Source organism: Bos taurus, chromosome 7 (assembly GCF_002263795.3).
Source record: "Bos taurus isolate L1 Dominette 01449 registration number 42190680 breed Hereford chromosome 7, ARS-UCD2.0, whole genome shotgun sequence".
NCBI lineage: Eukaryota > Metazoa > Chordata > Mammalia > Artiodactyla > Bovidae > Bos > Bos taurus.
Window position 1 is genome coordinate 16,037,995 of NC_037334.1, and position 15,232 is coordinate 16,053,226.

Here is a 15,232-nt window from a genome sequence, read left to right on the forward strand (position 1 = left end):
GAACAAACACTTACTGTATGTACAGCCCAGGGAAGCCTGCTCAGTGTTATGTGGGAACCTGGATGGGAGGGAGTTTGGGGGAGAATGGATACATGTATATGTATGGCTTAGTTCCTTTGCTGTGCACCTTAAACTATTACAATATTGTTAATCGGCAATACAAAATAAAGTTTAAAACATAAAAAAAGAAAAAGAAGTGAACACAAACACATTGGCATAATAAACCTTGTGATGTAGTTCCTGGGGGCAGGGGAAGAGCTTATGGTGGGGGAGAGTTCAGAAAAAAATAAATAAAAATAACTGATTCACTTTGTTGTACTGCAGAAAGTAACACATACACAAAACAAGTGATAGTGATTAGAATCTAATGATTGGATTATAAGGAGAAAGGATTTAGAATCTCAGCTGTCACTGCTAATTTATTGCAGTTTGTCATTCAAAAGATGACATCTTTGCATAAATGTAGTTAAGTGAATGGATTTTCAGTACTTAAGTATTTAAAGTTCAGTGTTTGAATAGTTTATTAAATAAATTGGTCTGGATTTGGCACTGAGAGAGTCCCTTGGACTGCAAGGAGATCCAACCAGTCCATTCTAAAGGAGATCAGCCGTGGGTGTTCTTTGGAAGGACTGATGCTAAAGCTGAAACTCCAGTACTTGGGCCACCTCATGCGAAGCGTTGACTCATTGGAAAAGACTGATGCTGGGAGGGATTGGGAGCAGGAGGAGAAGGGGATGACAGAGGATGAGATGTCTGGATGGCATCACTGACTCGATGGACATGAGTCTGAGTGAACTCTGGGAGTTGGTGATGGACAGGGAGGCCTGGCGTGCTGCAATTCATGGGGTCACAAAGAGTTAGACACGACTGAGCGACTGAACTGAACTGAACTGAATGACCTTCATCTTTCTGTATTTGTCTCATGTGGGCTTCATGATGTCCCAGAATCCCCTTCTCAGCGTGTGGTGCTGTACATCCCTGGAAACTTCTTAGAAATGAAAATTCTCCATCCCTTCCCCAGACCTTAGGATAAAATAATTTAACAGAACCTATATTAACCTAAGGCTTCCCCGGTGGCTCAGCGTTAAAGAATTCACCTGCAGCGCAGGAGATGCAAGTTCAATGCCTGGCTTGGGAAGAGCCTCTGGAAGAGGGCATGGCAACTCACTCCAGTATCCTTGCCTGGAAAGTCCCATGGACAGAGGAGCCTGGTGGGCTACAGTCTGCAGGGTCACAAAGAGTTGGACACAACTGAATTTAAGTGAACTCTGGGAGATGGTGATGGACAGGGAGGCCTGGCGTGCTGTGATTCATGGGGTTGCAGAGAGTCGGACACGACTGAGTGACTGAACTGAACTAAACTGAAGTGACTGAGCACGCATGCATGCATATTATCCCAAGATAAAATAACATAAGAAGAGGAATGAGCTTAGTTCCTGTTAACTGGATGTGGGGAGTAAAATCATTATTATCTTGGAATACTGAGTAGAGGGTGAGTGAGTCTCCCCATCCCCTTCATATTTAATAATAGATAGAATATAATAAATAAAATTAATTTTTAAAATTGAATATGCTTATATAATAATTCAAAACCATCCTTTAATTCTTTTAACTTTTTCATTTTTTAAACAATGTTGAGATAGTTTAAGGTGCACAGCAGAGCAAATCAGCCATACATACACAGGTATCCTTTCTTATGGGAGGGCTTCCTAGTGGCTTTGAGAAGATTCCCTGGAGAAGAGAATAACAGCCACCCCAGTATTCTTGCATGGAGAATCCCGTTGACAGAGGAGCCTGGCAGACTACATTCTCCAGGATCACAAAAAGTCTGACATGACTGAAGTGACTGAGCACACAGGCATGTATATTAACCTAAGATAAAATAATTTAACAGACCATAAGAGGAAAGAAATTAGTTTCTGTTAACTGGATGTGGAGAGTAAATTATTATTATTAATATCTTGGAATACTGAGTCAAAGGTGAGTCTCTCTATCCATTTCACATTTAGTAATTAATAGATAAGATACAATAAATAAAATTAATTTTAAAATTTGTATGTGCTTATATAATACTTCAAAACCATCCTTTTTTTTTTCTTAACTTTATTTTTTATTAGAGTATAGCCGATTAACAATGCTGTGATCATTTCAGGTGCACAGCAGAGTGACTCAGCCAGACATATACATGTGTCCCTTCTCGTGGGAGGACTTCCTGGTGGCTTTGGGAAGATGCCCTGGAGAAGGGAATGACAGCCCTCTCCAGTTTTCTTGCCTTGAGAATCCCGGAGATGGAGGAGGCTGGCGGGCTACAGTCCATGGGATCGCAAAGAGTCGGACAGGACTGAGCAACTAACACACACACACACACACACACACACACACTTCTTGTGGGGGAGTAAATTATGTCCAGGTACAGATATAGGTGGGAGGGAGGCAGGTCTCATCCTGACCATTCTCCATGCTCACCCTTAAATGTAATGCTCCCAGGTGGCCCCAAACCCAGACAGCCCTCCCTACATGGTGACCTCACATGGCTCCATTTCCCAGACCCCAGGACTGGCAGATAAGAACCAGGCATAAACGTGGATCCACCTCCTGTTCCCTAGAGGGTCAAGTGCCTGGTTCCTATTGGATCAGAAAGGGTCATGTGACACTCCAGTCCCAGAACAAAAAGGGGTTAGAATATGCAGATTGGTTCACACTGAAGAGTTGGAATCTGCCTTAGTGCGTCTGGGGAGGCTTAAGACCCACATCAAAGCTCTGGGCTCTAGAAGGGACTTATTACTAAGTTAAATCCAGAGCCTGTTGTCAGGAGGCATAACTGCTCACCTCTATTTACTGTTTTCCTGTTTCTTGGTTACTCTTTGTGTGTTTTTGTCATTTCAGTTGTGTCTGACTCTTTATGACCCCATGGACTGTAGTTTGCCAGGCTCCTCCATCCGTGGAATTCTCTAGGCAAGAATACTGGAGTCGGTTGCCATTCCTCTCTCCAGGGGATCTTTTGGATCCAGGGATTGAACCGGCGTCTCCTGTATTGCAGGCAGATTATTTATGGTCTGAGCCACATCAGCATTCCCTCTCCACCACTGATAAAACAACTTTATCAAAATTGTACAAGGAAGTTCAGAAAATGTCATTCTCTTCCTTCTTGATACTGTCCCCCTTGGACTTCTGTAGCATGACATCTTTATTCCACCTTCTATGGATTCAGTGGAAATAATTATGATGTTTATTGAATGAAGTGTTTATAAGTAAAAATGAATTGTTTATTGAATAAGCAATGATGTCATTCTTTACTACTTACAAATGATGTGCATAACCCTGTGGGGTGGACAAATTTCAGGGACTCAGGACCGATTTCTGGGTCAGGGCAACAAGCTTGCTGGCAAGTCATTTTCAGAAGAAAATGTTTCCAAAGAACGTGTTCCTTCTTAAGAATCAGAGGTCAAAAATAATTTTTCAAAATACCCACTTAGGATTCCATGGTGGTCCAGTGGTTAAAATCTACCTGCCAATTCAGGGGACAGGAGTTTGATCCCTGATCTGGGAAGATTTCACGTGCTGTGAAGCAACTAAGCCCCAGTACCAGAACCATTGAAATCATGCATCTAGAGCCCTTGCTCTGCCACAAGAGAAGTCACTGGAATGAGAAACCCATGCACTGCAACCAGAGAGTAGCCCCTGCTCTCCACAACTAGAGAAAGCCAACTGGCAGCAATAGAAAACCCAGTGCCCTAGAACAGCTAAAAAGAAAATAAACATATAAATAACATTAAAAAAAATCACAGTCTTTAAAAAAATACCCACTTAAGATTTAGGTAACAGACAAGGATGTAATATATAGCATAAGTACTAATTGATTTACATTAAAATGTCTTCTGTCTGATTTAACATTTGGCACAAGAATGAAAAAAAAAGGAGACAACTCATATTAAAACAAGAAGTAAAAGCCAGCTTAATAAGATTTTATAGCATTAATTTTTAATATTAGAAAATAACCTCTTTAGAATAGATTATTTCTTGTTTAAGTGTAATTAATGCAAGAAAATATTATAACTAAAAACACTAAATAATTCCCCAGGCTAGATTACCTCTGTAGAATTCAGTAAAGAAATTCTGACATACAGAAATGGAGGTGTACAAAGATATGCAAAAATCTTTTCTCTTGTCACATGAAACCCAATCTCTCCCATTAAAAAAAAAGTTACGCTTTTCGTTTTTGTCCACCAAGACTTTAATAGAGTACAAAGTTAATGTAACAAAGCATCATAGTTCAGAAACAGGGTTGACAGTAAAAGTGGCAAGTAGAATGGGGGGCTGTGGCCCCCCACACCCCACCATGAACCACTTCCCAGGGACCACACCATTCAACTTTCTCAGGATAATCGTCTCCTATTTTTCCTTCAGTTCTCAGGAACATTTTTTCTGGCTCCTGGCTCTCTTTGCCTCCCTGGCAAGCCCGTCTGCCCTCAAGGCCATAATCAATCTCTCCCTTGCTCTCTTCACTTTCCGAGACTGTCGGCGAATATCTGCAACTGTTACTGGTCGTCTGCAGAGGGCGTGTGGGAGAAAAAGCCCCAACCTTGGGTTGAGCTCTGCCCCATCTGAAGACTGGGCAATGATGGGCTCAGAGCTAGTGTGCAGAGACCAGGCACCAGCACGACCCAGGGATTCACCGGCACCACGCTGGACAATGAGTCCGGAAACGTTTGCGCTGTCCATGGTCCTGAAAGGTTCTCCTTCAGGGCTGTAGACTTGGAGTCCCTGCAGTCTCCGGAATGCAAAGGCTTGCTGGGGCTTTTCCAGGGTCTCCTCGCATGGACGTCTTTTGACCACATTGCCAGGATGAGAGGTTATCCTTGTGACTGGCTTCTGGAAAATGCAGCTGGTCAGCCTCAGAGGAAGTAAACATCTGTCACGACGCCTCTGCTTGGCCTTGACTAAAATCTCCTGTCTTTTCTTCTCCAGCTCTTCAGGCATCATATTTCTTCTGAGCCTCTTTGAAAACAAAATGAGATGTAAATTTTGAATAAAATGGGGGATGAAACAACTGCAAGTCATGGAGAATATTCTTAGCACATATGGATAACTCCCTGAAGAAATGGGGTCTCAAATTCCTCTGTGCATCACATTTATTCAGAAGGTTGATAGAACTCAGATTTCCGAATGTCAATGCAAGAAAGTCTGGGGTGGGGACAAGAAATTACATTTCTAAGCATTCTCAACTGCTGCTAATGCTGCTAGTACAGACACCATACTGAATCCTGGGACATTAAGCACATAGGAGTCAAGGACAGAAAGCTGCAGGTCGTCACCCAGTACCAATTCCAGATTTTCATCCTTAGAGGATCTTTTCCTCTTCCCATCTCTGTCACTGTCAATCACACACATGCTGGTGTCCTTGAATCCAACATCATCTGGACAAAGAGATCACAGGGTTCTTTGACTACCAAGACATTAAACTTTTTGATATATCTTTTTCACTTTGCTTTAAGACACACAGTCACCTGGTTTTTATTTTCCTTTAGTGCCTCATCTCCAATGAGATCAAGTGCCTCTCAACCCTCAGATACTTTGCTCTCAAACCCAAGTCCCATCTTCACTCAAATATTCTCCTGCTCATAAAGTAACTTAGAAAAGCCATATTCTCTTCATCAGTTCAGTCACTCAGTCATGTCCGATACTCCATGGCCCCATGAACTGCAGCACACTAGGCTTCCCTGTCCATCACCAACTTCCAGAGCTTGCTCAAATTCAAGTCCATCGAGTGGGTGATGCCATCCAACCATCTCATTCTCTGTTGTCCCCTTCTCCTCATGCCTCAGTCTTTCCCAGCATTGGGGTATTTTCATAAAGTTCCTTTTTTTTTTTTCCCACCATGCTCCTGCTGTTGCTGCTCAGTCGCTTCAGTTGTGTCCGACTCTGTGCGGCCCCATAGAGGGCAGCCCACCAGGCTCCCCGGTCCCTGCCATAGACAGTCCTTTTTACCCCCTTCCTCCCCTCCTCCTGTTCCTCTCTCTCCTATTTCACTTAATGATCAATGCTCTTAGAAGTTGGTCCTGCTGTCACATCTATTCTACGTCTACACCTTCTTCCAGGCAATCTCATACATTTCCCTGGCTTCAAATATTCTTCATGAACTAGAAATGTTCAGAGATTCACTGATCTGGCTTCAACCCTGAAACTCAAATATCCATCTGCCCACCCACATCAGTGATAACATTCATGACTCAGCTCACAGTGACCAGGTCCCACACTGAACCAATCATTTCTCCCAAATAATTCATCCTTATCTCAATGTCCCCTAGACTCACTAATTGGTACTAATATCTCATCTACCCTTGAATGGCATTCTGGAAGCCCTACCACCCCATACTTTTACACCAATTAGCCATCCATTTGCCTTCCTGAATCCACTTGAAGATTCGCAACTTTTGAATTCTTGGCTACCTTTCATTTAATCTACAAAATGCCATTTCCACAGAATGACCTTTCCTGATGCCATATCAAAATTTATCTCACATTGTCTCTGTTAATTAAAAATTTTTTAAATTTATTTATGTGTAGTATTATCTACTTCTTTTCAATTGCTTTTCTCACTAAGTTGGGTACTCAGTGAAGAAAAGATAAAGAGAAATTTCATAGATCCATGGATATAGTCACTTATTGTTTTGGCTTTCCAAGGTGCTCAGATGTCTTCGTTTTAGAGATGTTATGCCGATTCCAAAAAACACTGAACAAATTTTTCTAACAAATTCACATGACTACAGTTGTAAAATAAATTAATCTCTTTCATGCTAGAGTAGAATCAATTGTCACTGAGATTAAGACTCTTCACACTAATCTGTTTAAACTGTAAACCTCATTAGCCCACCTTTCTTTTTAAATCTCACATTTCTGTCTTCTGAAGACTTTTAAAAAAGAAACCATAAAGCTGATTTTATTCCCATTGTTATTATTAGTGCTGGCCCTTGCATTAGTCAAGATATAAAGGAATGTTTGATAGAAAAATGACTTGAACTGCCTATTTATATAGCAGCCATTATATGCTGAGTTGTGTACTAAAACTCACAACTTGGAATTTGACTTAACCCAGATTATGTCACTCTTGTTGAGAGAAGAGGGCTATAGACTAAGGAATGTGTAATAATAGTGTTAAGTGTAATTAAGTGCTATGGTAGGCAATAAGGCCAACAGAGAGACAGAGAGAGAAAGAGCAAGGAGGACGAGAAGTAAGGAGGGAGAATAGGAAAAATAAATTAACTACTATGATGGATGACAAAGAGATTGGGGAAGGTCTATTTGAAGCAGAGAACAGAAATTTAAAGAAAAAAAGGAAAAGAGGCAAAAAAGACCAAACACTTTGTGGGCAAAGAATTGTCCACAGAGGAGAAAGATTTAGCTACTCTAGGGCCAAATACTACTTTTACTACCCAAGGATTTTGGTTAAAAAAAAAACCCCACACTTTTCATTATCCCAAGAAAGCTTCATATACAAAACTATATAAAATATTGAATATTTCTTAAGAAACATTAACCCTTGGGAAATAACTTTCAATAAGGAATGTATCTTGTTTTAAGAACTAAATTCTTCTAACTTAGATTTTACACAAGAAAAAAAAAAGCATCTTAATAGATCCTCTTGCCGTCAATATGGATTCCACACTTACCAGAAGAGGATGGCTTGGAAATTTGTCCAGTTGAGGTTTCCCCATCTTCCAAGATCTTCCAGAGCTTCCTCTGACCACTCCTGAGATGCAGACAGATGCAGACAGCCTGTAGCTGGCTAGGAAGTGCAGTAACTTCTGCCTCTGATTCTCCTTTTTATAGGGTAAGAGAGTGGACAACCCAATCAGGGGACAATCCAATCCAGAGGACACACCTTAAGTCTCAAATCAAAAGGACTTGAGAGAGTCTTGAGTCTTTATCCCCAAACACAACAATTTGGGGCTACTGGTAATACTAGATTCTATTGAATAATATGAAATCCTATATGAAAAATTAAATTTGTGAATGGAGTGCTATTTTCACTTTCAACATTTTAATGTTTCTTTTTTTATGGATACCTTCTATAAAAATAGTTATGGACATTTCCATAAGCTAAAATTTCCATACAACTTATGTTTTCATAGAGAAAACTACAGATTGTTTAAATGTTTATCAATAAAAGAATGTTGAAAAAAATCTGCTAACAAGTCTTTGAAGTCTATATTACAGAGTCATTAATAAGAACTCAATGTTCTGTACACTTACATCTCACCTAATCACTGGTAAATCTGATTTATCCTTACCCTTTGACCAAAACAGAAACAGACTCTTTACTCTCTTTATTTCACTGATGATGATTATTCCATTTTCCCTGTATAAACTTATTACTTGCAATCTTATACAAAACATATGCAGTTACTTTAGTGGTCAAATTCTGAATCATTTATTTAATATAGAATAATACAGTTAATTGCTTTTATTACATCTCCCAAATACTAATACCTAAGAACACGTTCAGTTCCATTTCAATATACCTGCTTTTTCTGTTGCTTTTGTCATGCATCTTAATTCTACATGTGTTTTAATCTCCATGAGATAGTTCTAGAATTGCTTTATAAGACAAAATTCATTTTTATTTATTTCTAAATTATTCCTTCCTTTTCCCTTCACTTCTTCCTGCATTCCTGGTTTTCAATCTGAGATTATTTTCCTTTGGACTTCATAATTCACTCTACTAGTCTGTCTAATTCAAGACTGCTAACAATGAAATGTTTCACTCTAAGATTTTAAAATTATCTTTATTGGGGGCAATACTGATGCTAGGTATAGAATTCTGACTTGATATGATTTTTGATCATTTAAAAATGGTGTTCTGTTGACTTCTACCTTACTTATGTTCAGACATTCCCAGTTAGCATTTTCTTGCTTATTTAACCTTTATATTCTCTAAAATCTTTAATATTCACTCTGATTTTTAGACCACAGTGTAACTCATTATTGTTTCCCATGTATTTTCTTTGCTTAAAGACCTTTGAATTAATTGTGTGGGTTGATGTCTTTCACCTGTTTGTAATATGCTTTGTGTATATTTTCACTGTGATATCAATTCCTCATCAGGCTCTCTCTGCGCCCTGCTTCAATCACATTCCACTTCTCTTTTAACTCTGTCTTGGAGTTTTCCAGTATTGTTTACACTGTGCTTTGTTGGAATATATACTCTTGAGCTGTCTTGCAGTTTTAACCCAGCCTTTTGCTGGAATCAACATCTTCATAATCACTTAAATGCTTAGTTTCACTTCTAACAAAAATAAAACACATAGCTTTATTTTGATTTGTTCTTTACATTTATTGATTCATTTAATTATTTGGCTGCATCAGGTCTTAGTTGCACTCTTGCCCCCTTCGTTGTGGCCTGTGGGATCCTTGTTTCCTGATCAGGGACCAAACCTCATCCCCTGTGTTAACCACTGGACCACTTGGGAAGTCCCCGTAGCTTTATTTTTAAATAAAGATAGAGCAGTTTTACAATGGGGGGAGGGAATTATTCCTTTTGCTACAATTAAATTCAGATAATAAAAAATCTCAACTTTCATCATATGAATCTATATTAGAAGTCAAAGCTCACCAAAATTCACCAGTAAGTTGGAGGGGTGGAAAGTATGAGCAGGAAGAAATTTTGAGTTTCATATATCTGATGTGTGTGTGTGCACACTGAATCATGCCCAGTCACTGAATCATGTCCGACTGTTTACTACTTCATGGACTATAGTCCAGGCTCTTCTGTCCATGGAATTTTCCAGGCAAGACTACTGGAGCGGGTTGCTGATAGAGTATATCAAAACATTATGTAAACATAGAAATTCTGTCATGAAACAAAATCTAAAACTGCACTAGAAAGATGAGTCAAACTCTAGGACAGAAAATCCATTAAAGAAGCTTAAAAATACTTTGTGTGGATCTTTCTCACAATTGGAAACCTTATAAAATCTTTTTGCAGATCAAATTTAACTTTTGAACTAGATGGGCTGTAATGTTAAAATCTGGAGAAGGAAATGGCAACCCACTTCAGTATTCTTGCCTGGAGAATCCCATGAACAGAGGAGCCTGATAGGCTACAATCCATAGGGTTGCAAAGAGTTGGACACAATGGAGTGACTGAGCATGCACGCTTGCTAAGTGTGTGCTAAGTTGCTTCAGTTGTTTCTGACTCTTTTTGACCCTATGGACTGTATCCTGCCAGGTATCTCTGTCCATGGGATTCTCCACACAAGAATACTGGAGTGGGTTGCTATGCCCTCCTCCAGGGGATCTTCCCAACCCAGGGATCCAACCCACATCTCCTGCGGCTCCTGCATTGCAGGCAGATTCTTTACTGCTGATCTACCAGGATTCAGAAAGAAGAAAATGATATGTTGTGCTTGATTCTTATGGGGCTACATTTTGGAATGATAACATTAAATTTCCTTGGTTAAATTAGAGAGTTTAAAAAAGTTTCCTCTATTTGTGTTGGCTTTCCTCACTGTGTGTTCTACCAAATTTAAAGTTACACAGGACATGTTGTTTTATTTCTATTGGTGTTGGCTGGAGAAAACCTTGTGTATTCTCATGGAAGTTATTTCTAAATTGTTGTTGCTGTTCAGTTGCCCAGTCATGTCTGACTCCTTGCGACCCCATGGACTGCAGCACACCAGGCCTCCCTGTCCCTCACCATCTCCCAAAGTTTGTTATGTCCATTGCATCGGTGATGCCATCCAGCCATCTCATCCTCTGACACCCTCATCTCCCTCTGCCCTTTCTATATAACATGTTATAAATTCTTTTCCTAATGTGTGCTTTTCATAACTCTTTCCCCTTGGTTAGAGTAACATCAACAGGGGCAATCAGTTCAGTTCAATTGCTAAGTCATGTCTGACTCTTTGTGACTCCGTGGACTGCAGCACACCAGGCCTCCCTGTCCATCACCAACTCCTGGAGCTTGCTCAAACTCATGTCCATTGAGTTGGTGATGCCATCTCATCCTCTGTTGTCCCCTTCTCCTTCTGCCTTCAATTTTTTCCAGCATCAGGGGCTTTTCCAATGAGTTGATTCTTTGCATCAGGTGGCCAAAGTATTGGAGTTTCAGCTTCAGCATCAGTCCTTCCAATGAATACTCAGGACTGATTTCCTTTAGAATTGACTGGTTTGATTTCCTTGCAGTCCAAGGGACTCTTAAGAGTCTTCTCCAACAAAAGCATCAATTCTTCAGCGCTCAGCTTTCTTTATAGTCCAACTCTCACATCTGTACATGACCACTGGAAAAACCATAGCTTCATCTAGTTGAACCTTTGTCAACAAAGTAATGACAACGGGGCAATAAGTCTGTTTATTTCTGGATCACAGATTTTACTTCAGAGTTTGCACATAATGTATGTTCTATAAAAAGGGAGATCAAATAATTTTCCCTCTCAACTGGGACATATTGGGGAATGAAAAGGGAAGTAAGTATTAATTATGATAGGGCAACAGGATAAATATCTGCTGAAGACAGAACTGAAGAATTAAAAGTAAGGTGATAAGGATTTCCCTGGTGGTTTTTGTTAAAACCATGCTTCCAATGCAGGGGGTGAGGGTTTGATCCCTGGGTGGCTCAGTGACAAAGAATCTGCCTGACATGCAGGAAATACAGATTCAATACCTGGTTTGGGAAGATCCCCTGGGGAGGAGAATGGCAACTCACTCCAGCAATCTTCCATGGAGAATCACATGGACAGAGGAGCCTGGAGGGCTACAGTGCATAGGGTCACAGAGAGTTGGATACAACTGAGCGACTAACACTTTCACTTTACTTTCTTTCAGGGAGCTAAGATCCCACATGCCTCGTGGCCCCAAAACCGAAAGCTAAAACAGAAGCAACATTGTTCAGTTCAGTTCAGTCCTCAGTTGTGTCTGACTCTTTGTGACCCCATGGACTGCAGCACGCCAGGCTGCCCTGTCCATCACCAACTCCCAGAGCCTATTCAAACTCATGTCCATTGAGTTGGTGATGCCATCCAACCATCTCATCCTCTGTCGTCCCCTTTTCCTCCCACCTTCAATCTTTCCCAGCACCAGGGTCTTTTCCCATGAGTCAACTCTTTGCAACAGGTGGCCAAAATATTGGAGCTTCAGCTTTAGCATCAGTGCTTCTGGTGAATGTTCAGGGTTGACTTCTTTTAGGATTGACAGTTGGCTGTCCTTGCAGTCCAAGGGACTCTCAAGTCTTCTCCAACACCACAGTTCAAAAGCAACATTGTAACAAATTCAATAAAGACTTTAAAAAATGGTCCACATTAAAAAAATCTTAATAAATAAATGTAAGGTGACTGATTAGGTTTGTATTTTAAACCATTGATAGTAACTAACATCTTGTGATTGGGTTATGGAGACAAAGTTTGGGATCCCAATAAATTGCTCTTTTATTGCAGTTTATCACTTAAAAAGTGATATATTTGCATAAGTATAGTTTAGTGGATCCGTTTCAAATGTTTCAGAAAGTAAAGCTTTAGTGTTTGAATAGTTTGTTATATGAACTGGTGTGGATTTGACACTGGTTAATGACCTTCAGCTTTCTGTCCTTGTCTCACATCAGCTTGGTGATGTTCCAGAATCCTGTTCTCAATGTGTGGTGCCTGTAATAGTGTCATCAACATCACCTGGGAACCTTTTAGAAATGAAAATTCTCCATCCCCATCCCAGATCACTTGGGTTGAGGTCGAGCCATCTGAATTTTCAAAACCCTCTAGATGATTGTGATACAGTTTACAATTGGGGATACATTTTTCCAAGGAAGGGAGAGGAGACTTCAAATGAGCTGATGGGTAGCTTCAATGGGTAGCAGTCTTGGTCCAACATTTTGTCCAAATGTCACATTCCATTTTGCATCTAAAAAGAAAGCTCGAAAATATGTCTCAACCTCACAGAGAAAACAAAGAGACAGTGAGACTGAAGCCAAGCAGAAAAAAAATTTTGGTTTATGCTCTAAACATCATGTATGGATGTGAGAGTTGGACCATAATGAAGACTGGGCACTCAAGAATTGATGGCTTTGATTTATGGTGCTGGAGAAGACTCTTGAAAGTTCCTTGGACTGCAAGGAGATCAAATCAGTCAATCCTAAAGGAAATCACCCATGAATATTCACTGGAAGGACTGATGCTGAAGTTCCAATACTTTGGCCACTTGATGTGAAGAACCGACTCATTGGAAAAGACCCTGATGCTGGGAAAGCTTGAAGGCAAAAGGAGAAGGGGACAGCAGAGGATGAGATGGTTGGATGGTAGCACCCACTCAACGGACATGAATCTGAACAAACTCCAGGAGCTAAAGAAGGGCAGAGAAGCCTGGTGTGCTGTAGTTCATGGGATCAGAAAGAGTCGGATACAACTTAGCGGTGTAACAACCACACAACTAGACGCCAAGGAGTGCTGACCAGCTGAATGTTCCAGAGGACAGGAACTAGAATCATTTTCTGTCCTGACAGTCAGTTCAGATGCAGTGGAGGTGAGGAGACCTTGGAGGAGCCCCAGCAAGTCTGTGGGAATAAGAGACTAAAAGGACTCCAGGGTTGTAGCCACAAAGAACTTTTATCTGTTTGTATTTTATCTTACCTTTTTAAAAGACTTTTTTGATGTGGATCATTTTTTAAGTCTTTATTGAGTTTGTTACAATATTGTTTCTGTTTTATGTTTTGAGGCTGCAAGTTGAAGATCAAGGTGTCTGCCAAGCTGGTTCCTCCTGAAGGCAGTTTGCTGGTGGTTTTGGCATTCCTTGGCTTGCAGACTCTTCTCCCCAGTTCCTGTCTTCATCTTCACAAGGCGCTCTCCGTGTGTGTGTGTATGTGTGTGTGTCTGTGTCCAATTTTCCCCCTTTTATAAGGGCCATCATCGTATCAGATTAGGGACCCAGCCTACTCCAAGATGACCTCACCTTAAACCTGAACAAATTACATCTACAATGTAATTTTCAAATAAGCTCACATTCTAAGGTGCTGGAGATTAGGACTTGGAGATAATCTCTTTTAGGCAGTGGGGGACACAACTGAACCCTCAACTTGTATTTAGGCACAAGGGTCAGGCATTTGTATCCCTGGCCAGTCATCAAATGTGGCTTCTCCTAGGGAGGGGACATAATGTTGGACCAAGCAGCTCCCTTAAGCCTTGGAAAGTTCTGGCAAAAAGGACTCAGTTGTGAGCCCCAGTACTCTTGCCTAGAAAATCCCATGGACAGAGGAGCCTGGCAGGCTACAGTCCATGGGGTTGCAAAGAGTAGGACACAACTGAACGACTTCACTGCAAGCCCCAGCAGACAACCTCCCTGGTAGCTTCTGAAGAGGTGGTCTGGGTGGTGCAGCCTGGTGTCAGCCAAAGTGGCCTCCTGTGAGTCTCTGATTATAACAAGGGCTTCTAGAGGTAGGTGAGATTGAAGATTCTGGGTGAGTCACCTTGAGGACCCAATCTCAGGCAGAACAGTCAGCTTCATGGGGTGGGAGGGTAGAACCATACCCCAGGGGATGAGTCAGCAGCACCCAGGAGGTTGGAGATCCACAGCTAGAAAATCTGGATCTCATCACACAGAGTGTAGGCCACAACCAACAGTGTCATCCATGCTAAGAGTATCACATTCCTCTTTTTTTTTAATTTGTAGTTCAGCATCCCATTGGGATGCCGCCTCCTCTAGGAAGTCTCCTGGATAGTCTTTTCGAAAATTTTTTATTTATTTGGGGCCATTATGGGTCTCCACCTCTGTGCGGGCTTTGTTCTAGCTGCAGTGAGTGCAGGCTACTGCCCAGTTGCACTGTGCGCGCTTCTCATTGTGGTGGCTTCCTTCGCTGCTGAGCACCGGCTCTAGGGTGAGTGGAATCAGCAGCTGCAGCTCCTGGGCTCTAGAGTACAGGCTCAATAGTTGCAGTGCACGGGCTTAGCTGCTCTGCACCCTGTGAGCTCCTCCTGGATCAGGGATTAAATCCGCCTCTCTTGCAGTGGCAAGTGGATTCTTTACCACTGAGTCACCAGGGAAGCCCCATCACTTCCCTCCTGCAAGAAGTTTGGAGATACCAAAGCTTCCATATGCTTCCTCTTGCTTGTGACAACTATCTCATCTGTCATGCTGCTCACATTTGAGTTGGAGCCAGGGTCCCAGGGACCCAAAGCTGCAGTCGTCTCTTGGCCATGGGTTCGAGGAGTCTGAGTGGCCCCTCTGAGAAGATACCACCCGCCCAGCTTCTCAC

General features: G+C 41.4%; 1 protein-coding gene across 1 annotated transcript; it reads right to left on the reverse strand.

Annotated features, from left to right (window-relative positions):
- Positions 1–4,410: 4,410 nt before the first annotated feature.
- Positions 4,411–4,980, reverse strand: MBD3L3 (methyl-CpG binding domain protein 3-like 3). Its single transcript, XM_024995363.1, has one exon. The coding sequence runs from the start codon at positions 4,978–4,980 to the stop codon at positions 4,411–4,413; it is 570 nt and encodes a 189-aa protein (XP_024851131.1).
- Positions 4,981–15,232: the final 10,252 nt, after the last annotated feature.

Coding starts and splice junctions, on each gene's coding strand:
- MBD3L3 (XM_024995363.1), bottom strand. CDS start 4,980: ATGCCTGAAGAGCTGGAGAAGAAAAGACAGGAGATTTTAGTCAAGGCC.